The sequence below is a fragment of the Cygnus olor genome, chromosome 24 (assembly GCF_009769625.2).
Source record: "Cygnus olor isolate bCygOlo1 chromosome 24, bCygOlo1.pri.v2, whole genome shotgun sequence".
Taxonomy (NCBI): Eukaryota; Metazoa; Chordata; class Aves; order Anseriformes; family Anatidae; genus Cygnus; species Cygnus olor.
This window is the reverse complement of record NC_049192.1, coordinates 651,384-668,018: the sequence shown is the minus strand read 5'-3', so window position 1 is coordinate 668,018 and position 16,635 is coordinate 651,384. Positions and strand designations below refer to the sequence as shown.

Here is a 16,635-nt window from a genome sequence, read left to right as displayed (position 1 = left end):
AGGAAGAGATCTGCACAGGGAAGCTGAACCAGCCCCTAAAGGAAAGCACCGAGTCTCCTTGCTGCCTCCTCTCACAACACCAGGACCTGGGCTAAGGAACTGCTTTGCACCACATCTGACCAGCCAGGCTGCTTTAGCCCCACTTCATCTCCCCCAACCCACCCCAAATATACGTTGTTTGGCATGTTCCTGGAACATGGCTGTAAGTATGAAAGAAGAGTTCAACATTTGATGGGTGAATTGTAAAAAAAAACAAGTTTATTTGAAAAAATACTCAGCCTCTTACAAGATTTCTGATCAACATTTACTAGAACTTGAGAGCCATTAACCTGCTCCACATACGTTGAGATATTTTCCAACACTAAAAAATAAAAAATAAATACATACAAATTCTTTCCACCCCCTTACACATCCTAGATGTGAGTGGTTTGGCATCCATTGCCTTAATATCTTAGTTGAACAGAAGCAAGTAGAAGAGGTTTTTCTAAGAGATAAAAGAGCAGAAGCAGAATACCTGTCTCAGGGATGTATCAATGATAGTCCAGTCTATCTGGCCCCTTCAGCCTGCAAAGCGTTAAGCATCCAAACCCACTTGTCTTGTCAGGACTCTGAGCTGGGGGTTCCCAGGTAGAAACCCCCCCCCAAGAGACAGGGCAGCACCTGCGAGTCCCCCCAGATGGGGTCGGTGGACTGGTGCCCCCCATGCCAGTGCCCAGTTTGGGTCACATCACATCAAGAAAAAACACTGCAGAGGTGGAGGCAGGAGGCTCCCACCCACGGGGGGCACAGACCCCAACTCTCCGCAGGTGGCACCTCACGGGGAGGAGGGCTGATGCACACCACGGCTGCTCGGGCCCGGGGGACACTCGCACAGAAGACACTGCCCAACATGAACTCCAGCCATCCTTTTTCAACCTGAATATCCCATGAGAGCACAACTACAAAAGAAGGATTTTTAAAGAACTACAGTAGCTAAAGTGTTTTCAAAACATAAAGACCACCTAACAGAGCCAGGAGGCATCTGGTACAGGAGCTGAAGACCCCCTGCCCCCATGCCCAGATCTCCCCCCCGTGGATAGCCTGCAGTAAGAAGCGTGTGAAGCAGTATTCATCCGGGGCTTGGCCCTGACACCCCCTGTGCTTCAACAAATCCAGTATCCTGCTTTTTATGGCTTTTTTAACAACAGAACTCCTTAAAAATACACGCACACACACGCCATACCCCGAGCAGAATACAGAGCTAAAGCACGGTTTACAGAGTAGAGTTAAGGCTCATCCAGATTCAGCTAGATATGAAGACTGTAAGGCACGTATTAGTACAATCATGTTACTGTTAAAAAGCCAGAATATTAAAAGTCATCCCTTCCCCCACCCCCACCCCAAACACGCGAGGATACTGCACACATAGCTCTGTTACCTTTGTTGAACACAGATGGAAAGACAATTCAGAGCCTGGTTAAAAATGAACACCTGGTTTAAACACTTCTCACAGCCGCTCAACACCAGCAGAGCATTTCCCCAGACACCGCTTCAGGGCAGCGGCACTTCCCCCCGACACACTGGGATTAAAACCAGTCCCTCACATGTGGCTTTCTTCCTCTTTGACACCATCTTCCGTGCTCTTCTGTGGCAAGGTGGCCACATCATTGTTTGCCTCTTTCTGTTTCTCAGCCTCATCGATGTTGGTCTCCTCCTCTTTCCCTTCATTCCTCGTCTTCTCCTCTGCCTTCTGTTCCTTCGCCACCAGGCGGTAGTTGATGCCCATCCCGATGAAGAGGTAGACCCCAGAGATGATGAGGATGACCCCACAGGCCCAGTACGTGTACTTGTAGTCACCATACATGTCGTTGAGCTTACCTGACAGACAGAGAAGGGACAACTTAGCAAAACTACTCCCAGCACCAACAGGGAACTGCTCCAGGCTGAGGAAGCATTCCCAAGAGCAGCCCAAGCCTATCACCTTTGCTTCAGGTCTTTATTCCTTCTGACCCCTGCTCCCCCCACTTGGGCCAGTGCTCAGCCCACCCCCACTCCCCCAAATTCCAGGGAAGGTCTAATGGCTGGTGCTCACCCTCCCTCATCTCCACCCAGAAACAGAACCCAGCAGGAAGACTGCCCACGGCTGGGACCCACCCCCGCCCCGTAAGGGCCAGACCAGAGGGGCTGCACACGTGGGCACCCTACCAAGCAGAGGGGGTCCCAGAAGCACCGGGCAGCACTCCACAATGGTCACAAGGCCGACTGCGCTGGAGAACCTTTGTGCTCCCACCAGGTCCATCAGGGTTTCAAAGAGCACCGAGCTAAGCCAGCCAAAGGCAAAGCCAAAGAAGCCAGCATAAATGCAGAAGCCAGCGTAGGTGGTGGACATGGGGGCCAGGAGGTGGCACACCCCATTGTAAATCACGGAGATGGCAAAGAAATACTGGACTCTCGGTCTGATCCACTTGGTGTTTGCCACCAGTCCCATGGAAGGTCTGGCTACCATGTCTACAAAGGCCAGTATGGAGAGCAAGAAGGCTGCAGACTCGTTGGCAATCTGCTTGCTCTTCGCGTAATTGCTGAGGAAGACCAAGGGAGTGAAGAGCCCAAAAAACATGATCACATTGCCCGACAGATAGAGCAGGAAGCCTCTGTGCGTGAACAGGGAAAGGTCCAAGAACTTGTTGATCGTCTGGAAGAGCGTGCTCTTCTCTTTCTTCGCCTTCCCACCGATGAGGTCTGTGCTAGTATCACCGTCATCTTTTTTCGCTTTCCCAGCTTCCTGCAACACCTCTTTAGCAGCCTCTTTTTTCAGCTGGTCTGGCTTGGGGCCAATTGGTCGCATGAGGGACCCAGCAACACAGCAGTTCAGCAGGAGACCACCGAGGATGAGGAAGCTCCCTCGCCAGCCAAATATACCAAAGAACATCTGGTTCACAGGCGCCAAGGTCGACAGGAACACGGGGCTGCCTGCCATAGCCAGTCCATTTGCCAGGGGACGCTTCTTGAAGAAGTACTTGCCAATCATGGTTAAGGCTGGGTTCAGGTTAAATGCAAGTCCGAGGCCTGAAAAAGAGAAGAAATGAAGAATTCAGAGTTCTGCAACCCCTGCACGCCAGCAGCACTGACAGAGGGGCCGAGTAAGAGGAACAGGGTTTCAGTTCTCACAATTTAGGAGTGCCACTTCTGCTGTTTTAGCTTTCAGCTAATATAAGCAACATGCAGCCCCTCGCTACCCATTCCTGGCAGTATCTGGGAGGACAAGCTAGGGCAGCGGAGTTGTGTGCAGGAGTTAGGGGAGGCAAAAGGAGAACCGCCACAATCCGTAACAAGCCTTACATCTACTGGCATGGCACAATCCTAACCTGAGACAGCAATAATGGAAGGCTTTCTATTTTAAGTAGGCAAATACAAGTGCCTGTGCACTTACATTCTTTCTGCATTATGTCACCAGGGCCACCTTTAAGCTAAAGTACATAGAGGGAATCAGCACTTATGCAAATTCAGGGTAGATGTTTCCTAAGAATTACTAGGTAGAAGTTCCTCCTCTAAAGAGGACTTATCCTGGTTGCAGTCCCATTATAGCAGAATGTCACTTACCCCCTACAACGCCCACGCAGAAGTAGAGCTCCTCCACAGTGTTGCAGAAAGAAGCTGCAATCAAACCACACCCAGAGAGGCACCCACCCACAATCATGATGGGTCGGCTGCCGTATTTGTTCACCAGGATGCTGCTGATGGGACCTGGGAAGGCAAAGGAGATATGGCCAGAGATGAGTTACTTTTGCACTGGAGACCAGACAGACAAGCAGGCAAGCACCCAGGAGGTCTACAGCTAAAGGCTTCCAGTTCCCACATGGTGACGCTTCACCCAGCAAGGGAACCGGGGTAAGGGGAAAGGACAGAAGGTGCAGAGACAGCTGAAGGTAAGAGTGACATTTGGTTAAAGCACACGCTGAAATCCCAGCTGGAGAAGCAAGACTACAGCAAGTGCTGTAGGCTGTGGCTTCTGTTGAGCACCAGGAGCTGTTTATGGCTGCCGAAAGCCCTGATTTTCCTGAGCAAGCTGCCTTCTGTGGGCCACACAGCAACACTGTGAGCCACGGTAAGCTGCCTTCCTGGGCCACCTGCTCCCCACAGCCAGGGCTTTGTGCCAGGGCAAAGCCATGCCCAGCGCTGTGCCGGTGGCCATGGGCCACCATCTGCACCACCACAGCCCAGGGGCTGGGCAAAGCCCAACAGGGTAACAGCCCCCTTCCAGCTTCCCACGTGAACCAGACACGGCTGTGAAGCGGCAGCAGCTTCGATAAGCACTGGGCGAAGTGCCCCGACAGCTCGCAGGAGGAAAGGCCACTGTGCTGCACCAGGGAGGCACAGGGGAAAGGCAGCTTCTGTTTTCACTACTACCCTGAGGTAGCAAGAAGCCCAATGGCTCTGCACACCTGCCTTTTAAGTGCTTCATTATCAGCAGCTTTAATCCAAAGCAAACAGTGATTAGATACTGTGAAGCATGCTCTACAGATACTAAGATGTATTTAAATAAACTGAATGAACATCCATTGAATATTAACAGACCTAGTTTTACCATTAACAGATAGCAAGGCTGTCAACATGTTATTCACGGGTCTTCAGACACTACTTGACCTTTCTGCCTAGTTTAAACAAAGCCTGGAGAACATTTGGGAACCCTGGCTGCTGCTGCAGCAGCTCTCCCAGAGGCCAGAGGGATGCATCTGCCTGGGCGTGGGTGGCAGCACCTGTGTTACCAGGTCACAGGCAAGCAGGTCAAGGTAGGTAAGCTGCTGGGATTTGGTGCTAACTGTTCAGGATGAGCAGGAGAGGCAGTGTCAGCAAGGGGAAGGGACAGGGAGCCCCCCAGACCCAAGCCCATGAGGAGCAGCACCAGACACTGCAGCCCCCAGGGCGCTCAGCGAGACTGGTTCTCAGCACACCAGGAGAAGGAATGGCCCAGATCGAGCCTCATTAAGGCAGCTACACGGTTTACAAGCTTGTTATAACATCGGAGCAGGGAGATGTGCCGGTCGCCTCGCTAGCTAAGCAAGGACAAAGCAGAGCTTGTTTCCCCCAAAGGAAAAGCCTCACGCTCAGCCAGGCCACTGACATCAGCTCCTTCTGATGCACAAATGCAAATAAGACTTGGGCACTTTGCCAGCTTAGGATGGCAGCAGTACAGGCTCTGATTTGCCTCTGAAGTACACACAACAGCAGCGTCCCAATAAGAGTTTCTTTCAGCCAGGCTACCCGGTGCAAAACTGCATTTGCAAGCTGGTACAAGGCACTGGGACTTAGGGACAGGAGATGCAAGGTCTGGAAATGCATCGCCCCAGCAGACCGCAGGCTGCCTGCTCCTAGCTGGTATAAAGAAACACCAAATGCACAGCTTGGGGATTAAGAGACTCCAAGCAGTTTCTGAAGCACAGGGGAGGGGAGCTGTTTCACTTTAAGTAGTTCGCTTTACTCTGCTCGTGTTTCTGTACTTCCAGTGCATTCTGCCATCTCCAAACAGCACAAGCTGTCTAAGACACTGCTCAGCACCAGCAGGGAAGAACAAACATCAAATTTCAGCGCTCTCTGGAACACACTTCAGCAGTCAGAGCTGATCAGAAAAAGGAACAGATCCTTACAGACAGTCACTGCTTGCTGGATTCAAAAAAGTGTCTTATCTAAAAGAGAAAGAAAGACCCCGTGAACAGGGCTCCTCTGCTCAGCACAGCCGTGTCCCCATCCTCCCGGTGGGTGCTGAAGGCAGACAGCATCAGCCGTGCATTGTAACAAGTGCAGAATTACACAAGCTGTAATTCCCCGGAAAGATTTTACCTACAGCTTTGCTGAGAAGGACAGATTAACCCAGCTTCTGCATTCTGGGCATTAAAAAGAACTTTTTGAGCAATCTACTTCAAGCAAACTTGCTAAGGGAAGTTTTGTTCTCACATAAAGCTCCAACTCTTAGTAAAATTTTGGCTGTTGTTGTTACAGCGAGATGCAATTAATCAGACCCAGCACCCCATACTCCAACACCGCTGTCCCCAGTTCACTTACCTCCTGCATACATAACAGCCAGCATGATGGAGGAGATCCACGAGACTTTGCTGCTAGACGCATTGAAGATGACCTCAATCTCTTTGAAGAACACAGTGATGGATTTGGGGAAGGCGTAGGAAAACCCAATGGAGATGAAAGCTCCGATGACCACAGCCCATCCCCACCCTCCTTCAGGAGGGGTGTATCCCACAGGGCCTCCGACAGCCGGTGGCATCTTGAACGAAGCTGGTGATGACTCGGTTGGGGCTCAAAGACCTGCAAAGGACAAAGTATTGTCTCGGCTGAGCACAGACCGAGTCCCCGCTGCCCTGCCACGCAGAGAGCCCTGCCTGCAAGGCGAGCACACCACCAAGCAGGCCCGTGGTGCTGCCAGGGAAGCCAGGCAGTGACACCAGCACCCAGATCCCCTCCAGGAGAGCTGGTCTGAGCAGGGCGCGCCCCGGGCTCGTGAGCACGCTGGCCCCAGAAGGCTCTCTCAAGTCACAGGCTCAAATCACTGGTGGCCTTTAAAAGCCCTGGCAAGCAGGTATTTATAAACAACAGGTTTAAGACACGATATGCTATTATAAGCCAAAAAGGGCAGGCGGTGACCTTGCCAACAGCAGCCAGGCACAGCAACAAAGAAAGAGGAGGCCGCACAGCAGGGCCGTGCTACCAGCAGCACCGGGCCGGGCCCCCAGAGGGTCCCCCAGGGCAGCACCCATCAGGATGGGGCTCATGGTCCCTGGCGTGGCCCCAGGGCAGTGCCAAAACAGCCCGGCACACACCGGGAGCAGGACGCTGGGCACCCCCAGCACTGAGCTGCTCACACGGGTTTTCTTGAAATCTGCTATCAGTGAGACCCATTAATTAATCCCCGCTGGCGATGCTAAAACCAACCCCTGACAGCCCCCAGCGGTGTCCCAGCAGGTCCACAGCCTTCCTGACCATCACCCAGGGAAGGCCAGCAAGGCGCCAGTGCTCCAGGCAGTGGCAAGTGCTCCCCTGCAGGCAGGCGAGGGCCCAAGGGGAAACCCCAGAGGCAGGCAGGGACCCCAGGAGGTCACCTCGAGCAGCCACCCCACGCTCTGGAGGGCTGCCCGGAGCAGGGGCAGCACACCCAGGTTATTAAGTGCACGCACACCAGGAAAAAACAGAAGAGGCAGACAGACAGGTGCCACCCCAGCACACCCCCCTGAAGGTCACAGGCCGCAGCTAAACTTAGCCACGAGCAACAACAGCGAGAAGCTTCCCGGGATGCTGCCAGGGCTCCCTGCACTCACCGCAGCTCCAGGGCGGGAGGTGGATTCGCTCCAGGCCGGCCTCCCCAGGGCTCTGCCCCTACAGGACGTCTCCACACCCACCCCGTAACCGAGCCATAGCCAAACACTTCCTCTCTGATACCAAAAAAGCTGCAGCGGATTTCACGAGAGCACCCAAATACAAGCAGCATTGACCTTAAAAGTTCAAAAACAGACAGGATTAGAAAACAAAATAAATTTCATCTGTATCTGCTGAACCATGGGATCCTTCTTAGAGAGGCAGAGCATGGAAAGGCTGGTTCAGGGCAAGAGTAAGGCTGCTCGTGCACTTCCAGTACTGCGGCTCCTGTACTTGCTGTATGGCTGGCTCACACCCCGAAGCTGTGGTTATTTGAAAAAAAAAAAAAACAAAAAACAAGGCTGCTCCAGGCAGCAGAGAGCAGCACAAACCACCCCAGAGAGGAAGCACAACCAGATCAGCTGCTCACATACGCATTTCACAATATGCAAAACAACAGGAACTGCCACAGTCCCTGAAACTCCGGCGTGCCCCTGCAGATTTCAAGATGCTCTCAGTGCCGGGATCCTGCTCGCTGCAGCAGGACATCTGCTGGAGGCAGCCAGGCCAGCAGACAGCTCAGCCAAGGAGAGGCAGAGCTCAGAGCCAGGCAGCTCGGGCCCACTGCGACGGCTGCAGCACTGCCAGGCCACGCTCTGCTCAGACCAAGCCTCGTAAGCCACGGAGGGGGCAGCAGGCTCCTTTGGCAGAATCTAAACCCTCCTGCTAGTTTTCTGCTCTGCTGCTCAGGTTTTCAGTTGCAGAAAGTTGTCTTCGAGCACAAGACCTTTCTTCAGAGCTCCTGTAAGTCACAATGCGATGCAGTGATAGCTTCAAATGCAAAGCAGCGTGCTAACTCAAACAAAGCTGCAACGCGTCCTATTTATAGCACGCACCCATTTGGGCTTACAGCGATTACTATCTCATCCACGGCCACTTGCATGCCAGCATCCACCTGGCACACTCCCTCCCGCTCCTGGCAGCCCGTGCGTTACCACAGGTACCCGTATCGCTTTCATTTGCTCTTTCACTCCGCCACCCGCCAGAGCCCCGCAGCCCCTCCTGCCGAGCAGAGGCCTCCCGGCCACAGGCCCAGGACGCCCTGAGCAGCAGCAGGAGGGAGGCAGCACTGCAGGCTGCCTTCCCTAAGCCATTAAGACTGGTTTAGCCTGGCCCAGGCACGGAGCTTTCCTGCTGGAAGGGTATTTTGCCTGCGCCCTGGCCAATGCGGCACATGACTGTCACAAGCACGCTGCCCCTTCAAACAAACAAATCATTGACAGGACGCTCCCCAAAGCAAGTCCCCCCATCAACCCGACACCGCAGCCACCGGCCGGTCCCCAGCAAGGACGGTGCCAGCCAAGCCCTGCATGACAAGCAGCCACCATGCACTTTGCCCTCTGGCCATTGACGCAATTCACCCAGAAGTTACATACTTTCTGGAAAGCTGATATGAATATTGGGGTTTAACACCACCTCCCAGACAGTGCACACTGAAGTTTCCTGCTTGCTCTTGCTTTCCAAGTCAAACTGAGCTTTCACAGCATTCAGTAAGATTTAAGGCATCATCTAACTATCCTGATTTGCCTGAAACATTCTTAAAAAAGAGAAACTAGCACATTTTGATAAAACCTACCAGCTACTAGCAAGTAGTACGAACTACCCGATAGCACAAATAAAAGCTACTGGCAATAAAAGGTATCAAATCAAAAAGCTGGGGGGTGTTGATGAGGTTAGGGATTTTTCCACTTTGCTTCTGAGACAGAACACGGGTTTAATTCTTCTATCACTCCCATTTAATTCACTTCTATCACAGCTCAGCTGTGCCAAAATTACTGTGGCTTGGTTCATTTATTTGTTCTTCCTCTGCAAGCAGCATTCCTCTTCCTATGGCTGTTCAGGTGACATCTTCCTATAAAAGAAAAGACTTCTGGGGGGTTAAACATAGCCTCTCTTGCATTGCCAATGCATGGTGAAAAGCCTTGGCCTGAAAGCAGCTCTAGGAAGTTTGAGACCATTAAGCTAGATTCCCGAAGTCTGACGCCAGAGGGTTTACATGAGTTCTGCGTGCCACAACATTTTTCCCTGACTCATTACAAATCCTTATTAAGACAGACCATTTTTAGAAAGCTTTTCGTTCTACCGCATTAAGGTTTCTTTCTGATTTCCTCCTTGCCCCCACACAGACAGTTTCAAATGAGTGGAAAAAAGCACATGCGAGGCAGTCAGTCCAAAAGGAAAGCTTCCTTCCCCTTTGAAAAAAACAACATAGTTATAACATTTACAGTTCTGTTTTGGAAGAGCTGCAACGTGTAAGACGTGTTTGGAAATCAAGTTCGCAGCTGCCAGGCAGCAGCTACAGTTTGCCCTATTAGGAAATAAAATAACCATATTTGCAGTAATTAAGACTGATGAGCCCAAGTAATGACTGCAAGTATCACATCTGCCAGCCTGTAAACTTCTTGACAAATCTGCAGGAATGGGTAGCCTACAGCAAGCCCTCTTCCCACATAGCAATGGTGAGAGCAGAAACTGAGGCAATCCGCACCGTACCATCCAGGAACAGGTCCTGGAGAAGACCAGGATCCTTTCCTCCTCCCAGGTCCCACACACTGGTACTGCGATGCCTTCCTTGAAGCTGCCTGGATCGGGAAGATTTTAAGACTTCTGCTTACATAATGCAGCAAATTACTGTGCTTTTAAAAGCCCCAGATTGGCAGGATTCCACAGCAGAAAGACAGAGGATCACATTTATAAGGCACTGCAAATGCTGAAAAATATTTCTGGGGAAAGCCCTTTAGCAAAGTATCCTCAGAATGCTCTTTTTCAGGGCAGGAAGAGAAGGGCTTCTCCCCGCAGGTCCCCACCCATCCCCTCTCACTCCCATCCTTCCAACTCAGGGTTTTACCTCACCAGGCACACATCCACATTGCACCCACTGCCTTGGGTGCTTTTAAAACCTCTCCCAGAGCAGCAGGACTCACTTGGCAGCCACAGGCAGACAGCACCCACAGCAGAAACCAAGCATCCCTTCGCCTGAGCTGAAGTCTTGTGCTCATTGCTGGGGAGATGGAGCTGCTAGCAGCTGCAAGCTGTTTATGGTGAATAACGCTTCATAGCTTCAGATTTGGACTTCTTCTGGCTAAAGGAAAGATCCAACACAGATTGTTATAAGCTAATGAGATGCTGCTTCCACTGGTTTAAAGCAGGTTTATGGAATTAAGCATGGGGATGTAATTCTAACGGGCACCCCAAGCCGAGGGTTTAACCTGGCTGTACATGGCATACGTGACGACCCAGCATTTGCAAGGGCTCTGCACCAAAACAATACTCAATTGAGGTCCTGCTCAGCTGAAGCGTTTGTTCCCAGGGTGAAGCGAGGTCAGCAGTATGTAAAGAGTTTGCCCAAGGACAGCAGCCCACATAGATGAGCTCAAGGTTCTTTTGCCAGCAGCTGCACAGCCTGCGCAGCACCCCTCCTCTACCAGAGAGCGGCCAGCATACCCCTAGACATGCTCCAGTCTGCCAGCCTGGTGAGCCAGCCTGGAGAGCAGACAGCTAGACGCCAAAAGGCAAGACTTTTGCACTCATAAAGGAAGGAGCAAGTGGCAGCTGCCTTCATCTTTAGCTCAGAGCCGGATCCCGCAGTGGTGCAAGCCCCAGCCTGCAGCAGCAGGAGCAGAGGTGCGCAGCAGCCCACTCACCGGCACCCGGCGGGCGAGCACTCACCTGGGCAGGGCTGCCACGCGCGCTGGAGGCTCTCCTTGAATATCAGCCACTACAAACACCATCTGCTGAGGACGGAGCACGCCAGGGATTTGAAGATAATCCCCTGCACAGCAGCCACGATGCCTGGTTCGCAGGCTACAAAAAGGCTGCGCCACAGGTCACCAACCACCCTCGCTGTCTGCAGCCCTCAGTGCTGCCCACCCACCTGAGACCACTCAGCAAGCTGGCTGAGGGAGCGGGACATCGAGACCCTTTGTCAGGAGCAAACGGGGGGATGGGGGGAACAAGCGAAACAGGCAACGATTTCTCCCTCCAAAATGGATCCATTACAAGCACCCATTCCAGGCTGCTGTTACCACCAGTGATGCTCAGCCTGCCTGAGCAAGGACTGAGGGTATGGGAGTATGGTACTTCTCATACCAAGCACTGGTATGAGAAAGCATGAAGCAAGCTTAAGCAAGCTATCAAAAAGATCAAGGGAAAAACCTTGGCTGTTTTCTTACATTGCTGCCTGACAATTGCCATGACTCAAGCGAAGCTCTCCCAGAACCCTCTGACCCACAACCACAGGCAAACCTCACACACAGGTTACAGGAACATTACTGCCCAGATCAGCCCCTGCAAACACAACAGCAAGAGGCCAGCCCAGGCAGAGCCGCCTCCCGCACCAGGCAGGGCTGCCAGGCACCATGGCCGTGCCCCTCGTGCCGTGTCCCCAGCACGAAGCCGTAAGCTCACCCACAACAGCAGCTGTGAGGGCTGCAGACACACAGCCCCCCGGCCCGGCACCTCCCGGCTGTGCAGCAGCATGTCCCAGGTGCAGGCAGCGAGGGCCTGGGTGCCAGGGGCTCCTCCTCAGAGGCTCAGAGATGACCTGTGCCTCAACAAGAAATGCTCAGAATGAGAAAAATGTGGTACCAAGTAGCATCGGCATTCTTTCATCAGACATCAATACCACCAAAGACACATCCCCTCCAGATTTTGCTGCAGAGCACGTTTGCGTGAGGCTGCAGAAATCCAGAAAGTCACACAGTTGCTACAGTCAAAACATTACTGCTCCTTTTCGTGAGGGCACCAGCTTGAGTTCTTTGTTCTCAGCCACCTCTGTACCGTTGCCTCTTTAGAGGCTCCAAAGTAGGGCTAAAGCAGCTCCAGCTCCGTGGATGAGACCACCCGACACCACCTGGGTGACTGTGGTTTCAGGAATCAGCTACAGCCTCACACAGACCTTTGGCTACAGCACAATTATACAACAACAGCTTTAAAGGAAGCATTTCATAATGAGTTTTATAGACAATAATGGGAAGAGACTCCTGCCTTCTTAAGAAAGATTACTGTTACAGGCTGACTCCACAGAAGGAAATAGAAGTTATAAAACTGTGAGATTAGCACTATAGTGCTCAGATACAGCTTGCCTGCGTAGCCTACGTGCAACTTTTCAACTCCTCACAAGGGATATATAAAGTAAAACACTGGAAGTCTCCAGCCTATAAAAGCCACTGGGTATTTTCCACCTTAGCTGCCAGATTAATCAAGACAAGTGAGATTTGAGTGCAGCAGAAATCACATGAGCCATTCGCACCTTTTTAGTGGGAACCGCCTCCTGGCTTTCACAAAAGGGGGTGATGCTCTCACCCCTCTGCCTAAAGGGCCAGTGCAGAAAGCATATGGTCATGTTCGTGGCGTGGCAGGGAAGTTTGCAGTGCAGGAGCAAAACACTTGTCTGTAACCACAGGATCCACCACACCAGTGATTAAGTGAGAAGACTCCTCACAAAGGCAGCAAACAGGAGCTGCGGGGTCTCTGCCTGCAGCCCCAGCCACCCGCCCACCCCAGGCACGCAGTAGCTGTTCCCTGCACCAGCACATTTCTCAGCCCTGCACTTCTTAGGAGTCAAAAAAGCCTCAGAGCGAAGACGCCCAGGAGAGTCAGCCTGCACTAAATTACCTCACTTAGCATGAAAATAGGATGCTTGTGCACCACAGAAAGGCTCCAGGCACACAGAAAAGCAAGAAAACAGTATCATTGGATTTCAGGTGTCTTGTGATGAAACTAAAAAAGACTTTTTTTTAGCCTCCTCCCCCTTCGAAAATGAAAGCCCAAGAACACCTTGTGCAGATCGCCCCAGCTCAGGGGGCAGCAGGAGCCTGGCAGAGGGGAGGACAGCACTGAGCCTTTATGCTCTAAGGACTTGCTGTCACGGGGAGGACAAAGGACTCTGTCCCCTCTGAGCCTCCCCAAGGGGAGCTACAGCTCTTCTCGTGGCCCCCCGTTCGTGACTTTCCTCAGGACGCTCACAAGCCTCGTGAGCACCGCTCGCCCCCGCCGCGGGCCGTGCCGGGGGCCGGGGCCCGCGCGCCCCCAGCAGCTCGGGGCCCCCGGGCCCCGCTCCGACCCCCGAGCACCGCGCTCCTGGAGCTCGCCGGAGGCCCCCAGGCTGCCCACAGCCCCCCCAGGGCCCACCGCCAGCCCCGAACCGCGCTGCGGAGCGACCCAGCGCGGCCGGAGCCACCGGGTCGGGGGTGTTTCGACGGCCCCGGCCGGGGGGGCCGCGAAGCACTGGCGAGGAGCAGCAGCCCAAGGGGCCCGGTCCCCCTCCCGCCGCCCCGGGCCCAGGCCCCAGGCGCCGCCGGGCCCCGGGTCCCCTTCCCCGCTGTTATCGGCCGTCCGGAGCAGGCTGTAATCGCCTCAGCCCCGGCTCCCCCCGCTATCTGCCGCTCGCAAGGTGCGGGTTCGCCCTCCCCGCTACCGGGAGGCCCGAGGGCTGCGGCGCCCCGGGACGGCTCCGTTCCACGGCCTCGCCGGTCACCGGCCGCTCCCCGAGGCGCCCCTCCTGGTCCCCGTTCACCTCTCGGCAGCTCCCGAGGCGCTCCGCCGGACGGCACCGCCTGCCCTTGGCCCTTCGCGGGGGCAGGGGGTGAACGCGGGCCCGGGAACCGGGGCCCGGAGTCCTATAACGGGAAAGGTCACGGAACGAGGGCCGGGCATCCCCGGCTGCGCATCGAGCGCCCCGGCCCGGCGCCGACCGGCGGCTGTGGATCCCCCCGGGCACGCGGTCCGGGGGCCGGCCCCGGAGCTACGGGGAGGGGGCAGCGGCACCGCGCAGCCCCTGCCCGCAGGCCACGAGGGGGGCCAGGGGCCGGCCGCCTCGCATCCCCCGGCGACACAGGGCGGCAGACACCGGCCCGGCCCGCAGGAGTTCGGTGCCCGCCGGCCACACTCACGTCCCCCTCCCGGCCACGCGTGTCCCCGCCGCAGGTGCGAGCGGCGCCGCCGCAGCGCCCTCCACGAGGTCCCTCCACGAGGTCCCGGCAGGGCCCCGCGCCCCCGCCAGGCCGGGAGCGGCATCCCCGGGGCACCGGGATCGCGGGGCCGCGCCGCCCGCCCCGAGCCCCCCATCCCGGGGCCCCCTCATCCCCGCCCCGTCTCCATCCCGGTCCGGTCCGGTCCGGTGCCCCCGCCACGTGGCCCCGCCGGGCCCTACCTGCGCGTGCCGCCACCAGCCGAATACAGCCCCCGCCCCCGCCGTTATAAGGGCGGCGGGGCCGCGCGGCGGGAGGAGCCGCTGGTGGGGCCTGGGCACGGCCCCGCCCCCCCCCGCCACGTGCGCGCCCCGGCCCCCAGCGCGCGGTCCCCGCCCGGGCCCCCTCCGGGCCCGCCGCCGCCGCCGCCGCCGTGTGCCCCGGCACGTAGCGGGCCCCCCCCCCCACCGCCCCTCGCCCCGCCCCGCCCCGATCCGCCGGGACGGGCGGGAAACGCGGCCCCGGCGCGGAGCGGGCACAGGGAGCGCCGCCGGCCGCGGCTGCCCTGAGCCCCGCGGGGACGGGGACCGGGACCGGGACCGGGACGGGGCCGGGTGCAGTGGGGGCACCGCCGGGCTGCCCGCTGCGGCATCCCCTGGGGCTTCTCCGTTTGGTTCCCGGGGGGCTCCGCTCGGGCGGGGGCGCGGCGGCGCAGCCTCTCCAGCCCGGCCGCCGGGGGACCCGGTGGTGCCGCCAGCCGAGCCGCGGGCAGCGCTGCCAAGAAGGCGGCGAGGCGCTGCCAGCGGGAGACGTCCCGGGGGTGTCGACGGGGACGGGTGAGCAGCGGGCCCCGCAGCAGGGAGCCTGCCCCGGGCCGGCCCCGCGCAGGCCGCGACCCCCGGCGCTGCCCCGGAGCCCGGTGGCGGCGGCCGGGAGAGGCCCCGCTGGGGCCCGGCGGCGCGGGGCTGTGCTCGGAGCCCTGGGCCAGGAGCTGGGACGTGCTGCCGGGCACCCCACTCGCCCCTCGCAGAGCCTGGGGCTGTGCCCGTCGGTTCCGCAGGTAACGGGCCCGGGCCCGGCCGGCTCACTGACGGAGCGTGGAAGGGGCTGGAAGGTGCTGGAAGCTGCCCAGGTGCAGAGCCCCTCGCTGCCTGGATGCAAAATGGTGGCAGCGACGCATCGAGCACCGCGCTCCCCGTGCGTAACAAATCCTGCACGAAGGGGCTGTTACCTGTGAGTGCTTTTCTGGAGTTGCTGGCTCCTGCGGCCTGATGAAGTTAATTGTCTTCTGGGTCGCATGTCTAATGCTCTAATTTGTTTTAGAGCAGGAAAGTATGGTGTAGTTCACCTCAGAGCCATGAGAGGCAAAAAGGCAGTGACACTCAGCAGATGGGAGCTGGGGCAGCCGCAGGGGAGGTGCAATCCCTTTCATATCAAAGGCAACCACCGTGCCTCTGCACCACAGCAAGCGTGTGCATGGGTGTGATCTGTGTGTCAAGGCACTTAATGGGCCAGGTGCACTCAATAAAAGAACACCAGGCACTGCAGCAAACTCACTCACCCACTTCTGAAGCAAGACGACGTGAACCAAGGAGTGGGCGGGTGGGTGGAAGGCTTTCTTGATACATCTACCATGCAACTTAGTAAACAGGGATAGGTCTGCACTCCGTTTTGCTTAGACAACAAGACAAATAATTAAAAAGGGCAATTTGGGATCAAACTCGAAGTGCCACTTAGCTTTGTCATTCTGTAACACCTTAAATAGGAGCCAGTGCTCTGCGCTGCCTGGAAGAAGCGCGGCAGGCGGCGCGGGGACGCAGGGCTGTCGTGACGGGGCAGGCCGTGCCGTCCTGGGCACTGCTGGACAGTGCCCCCCGGGCACGGCTGCATGCTGGGGGAGTGCAGAAAACAAGGGGCCAGGCACAGCGGAGCTCAGGGGCAGGGAGCTGCTGGAGCAGCGTGGGCTTGGCCAGCCGGTGGAAGCTGCGGGACAGTGCTGCTGCTTCATCTTGTAGACAGTGGGAAGGAGTCCATGTTCTGTGCCTCTGCTCTTCTGTCTCCTTTAAAAGGCAGATTTAATATTAATCCCTTCAGGAATTTTTTCTTGTGAGGAAAACAGGATATTGTTTCAGGATATTGGGCAACAAAGCTGCCCTTGAAAAGCAACTATGAGCAGCCTTGCAGTCCTTACTACTGGCTGCATTTGTTGTTAATCGAGTTTAAAATTGGGTACAGCCAAGCCATTTTACTTCCAGAATGAGTGAGAGGTCACAGCAGAGTAATTCAAGTTCAGGTTTTCTGTATCCCATTGTAAACACTAAGG

The 16,635-nt window shown here is 55.9% G+C and overlaps 1 protein-coding gene across 6 annotated transcripts; it reads right to left on the bottom strand.

Moving 5' to 3' along the window:
- Window positions 1-236: 236 nt before the first annotated feature.
- On the bottom strand, window positions 237-15,681 carry SLC16A1 (solute carrier family 16 member 1). 6 transcript variants are annotated; one of them, XM_040535630.1, is made up of 5 exons: window positions 15,544-15,681; window positions 6,040-6,297; window positions 3,580-3,723; window positions 2,185-3,045; window positions 237-1,857 (listed from the first exon to the last, which is right to left on the bottom strand). In XM_040535630.1, exons 2-5 carry the CDS (start codon window positions 6,254-6,256, stop codon window positions 1,580-1,582), a joined length of 1,500 nt encoding a protein of 499 aa, XP_040391564.1. In that variant the 5' UTR covers window positions 6,257-6,297; window positions 15,544-15,681; the 3' UTR covers window positions 237-1,579. The 6 variants fall into 6 exon arrangements, with proteins under 6 accessions (XP_040391564.1, XP_040391566.1, XP_040391562.1 ...); XM_040535632.1 differs by lacking the exon at window positions 15,544-15,681 and adding an exon at window positions 14,555-14,683; XM_040535628.1 differs by lacking the exon at window positions 15,544-15,681 and adding an exon at window positions 13,919-14,329.
- Between the last annotated feature and the right edge of the window lie 954 nt (window positions 15,682-16,635).

Excerpts from the sequence above, each read along its gene's own strand:
- SLC16A1 (XM_040535630.1), bottom strand. The coding sequence starts at position 6,256 with ATGCCACCGGCTGTCGGAGGCCCTGTGGGATACACCCCTCCTGAAGGA. Across the intron at positions 3,046-3,579 it reads CTGCGTGGGCGTTGTAGGGG|GCCTCGGACTTGCATTTAAC; the intron begins GTAAGTGACATT and ends TCTCTTTTTCAG. Across the intron at positions 1,858-2,184 it reads TCTGGGACCCCCTCTGCTTG|GTAAGCTCAACGACATGTAT; the intron begins GTAGGGTGCCCA and ends TCTGTCTGTCAG.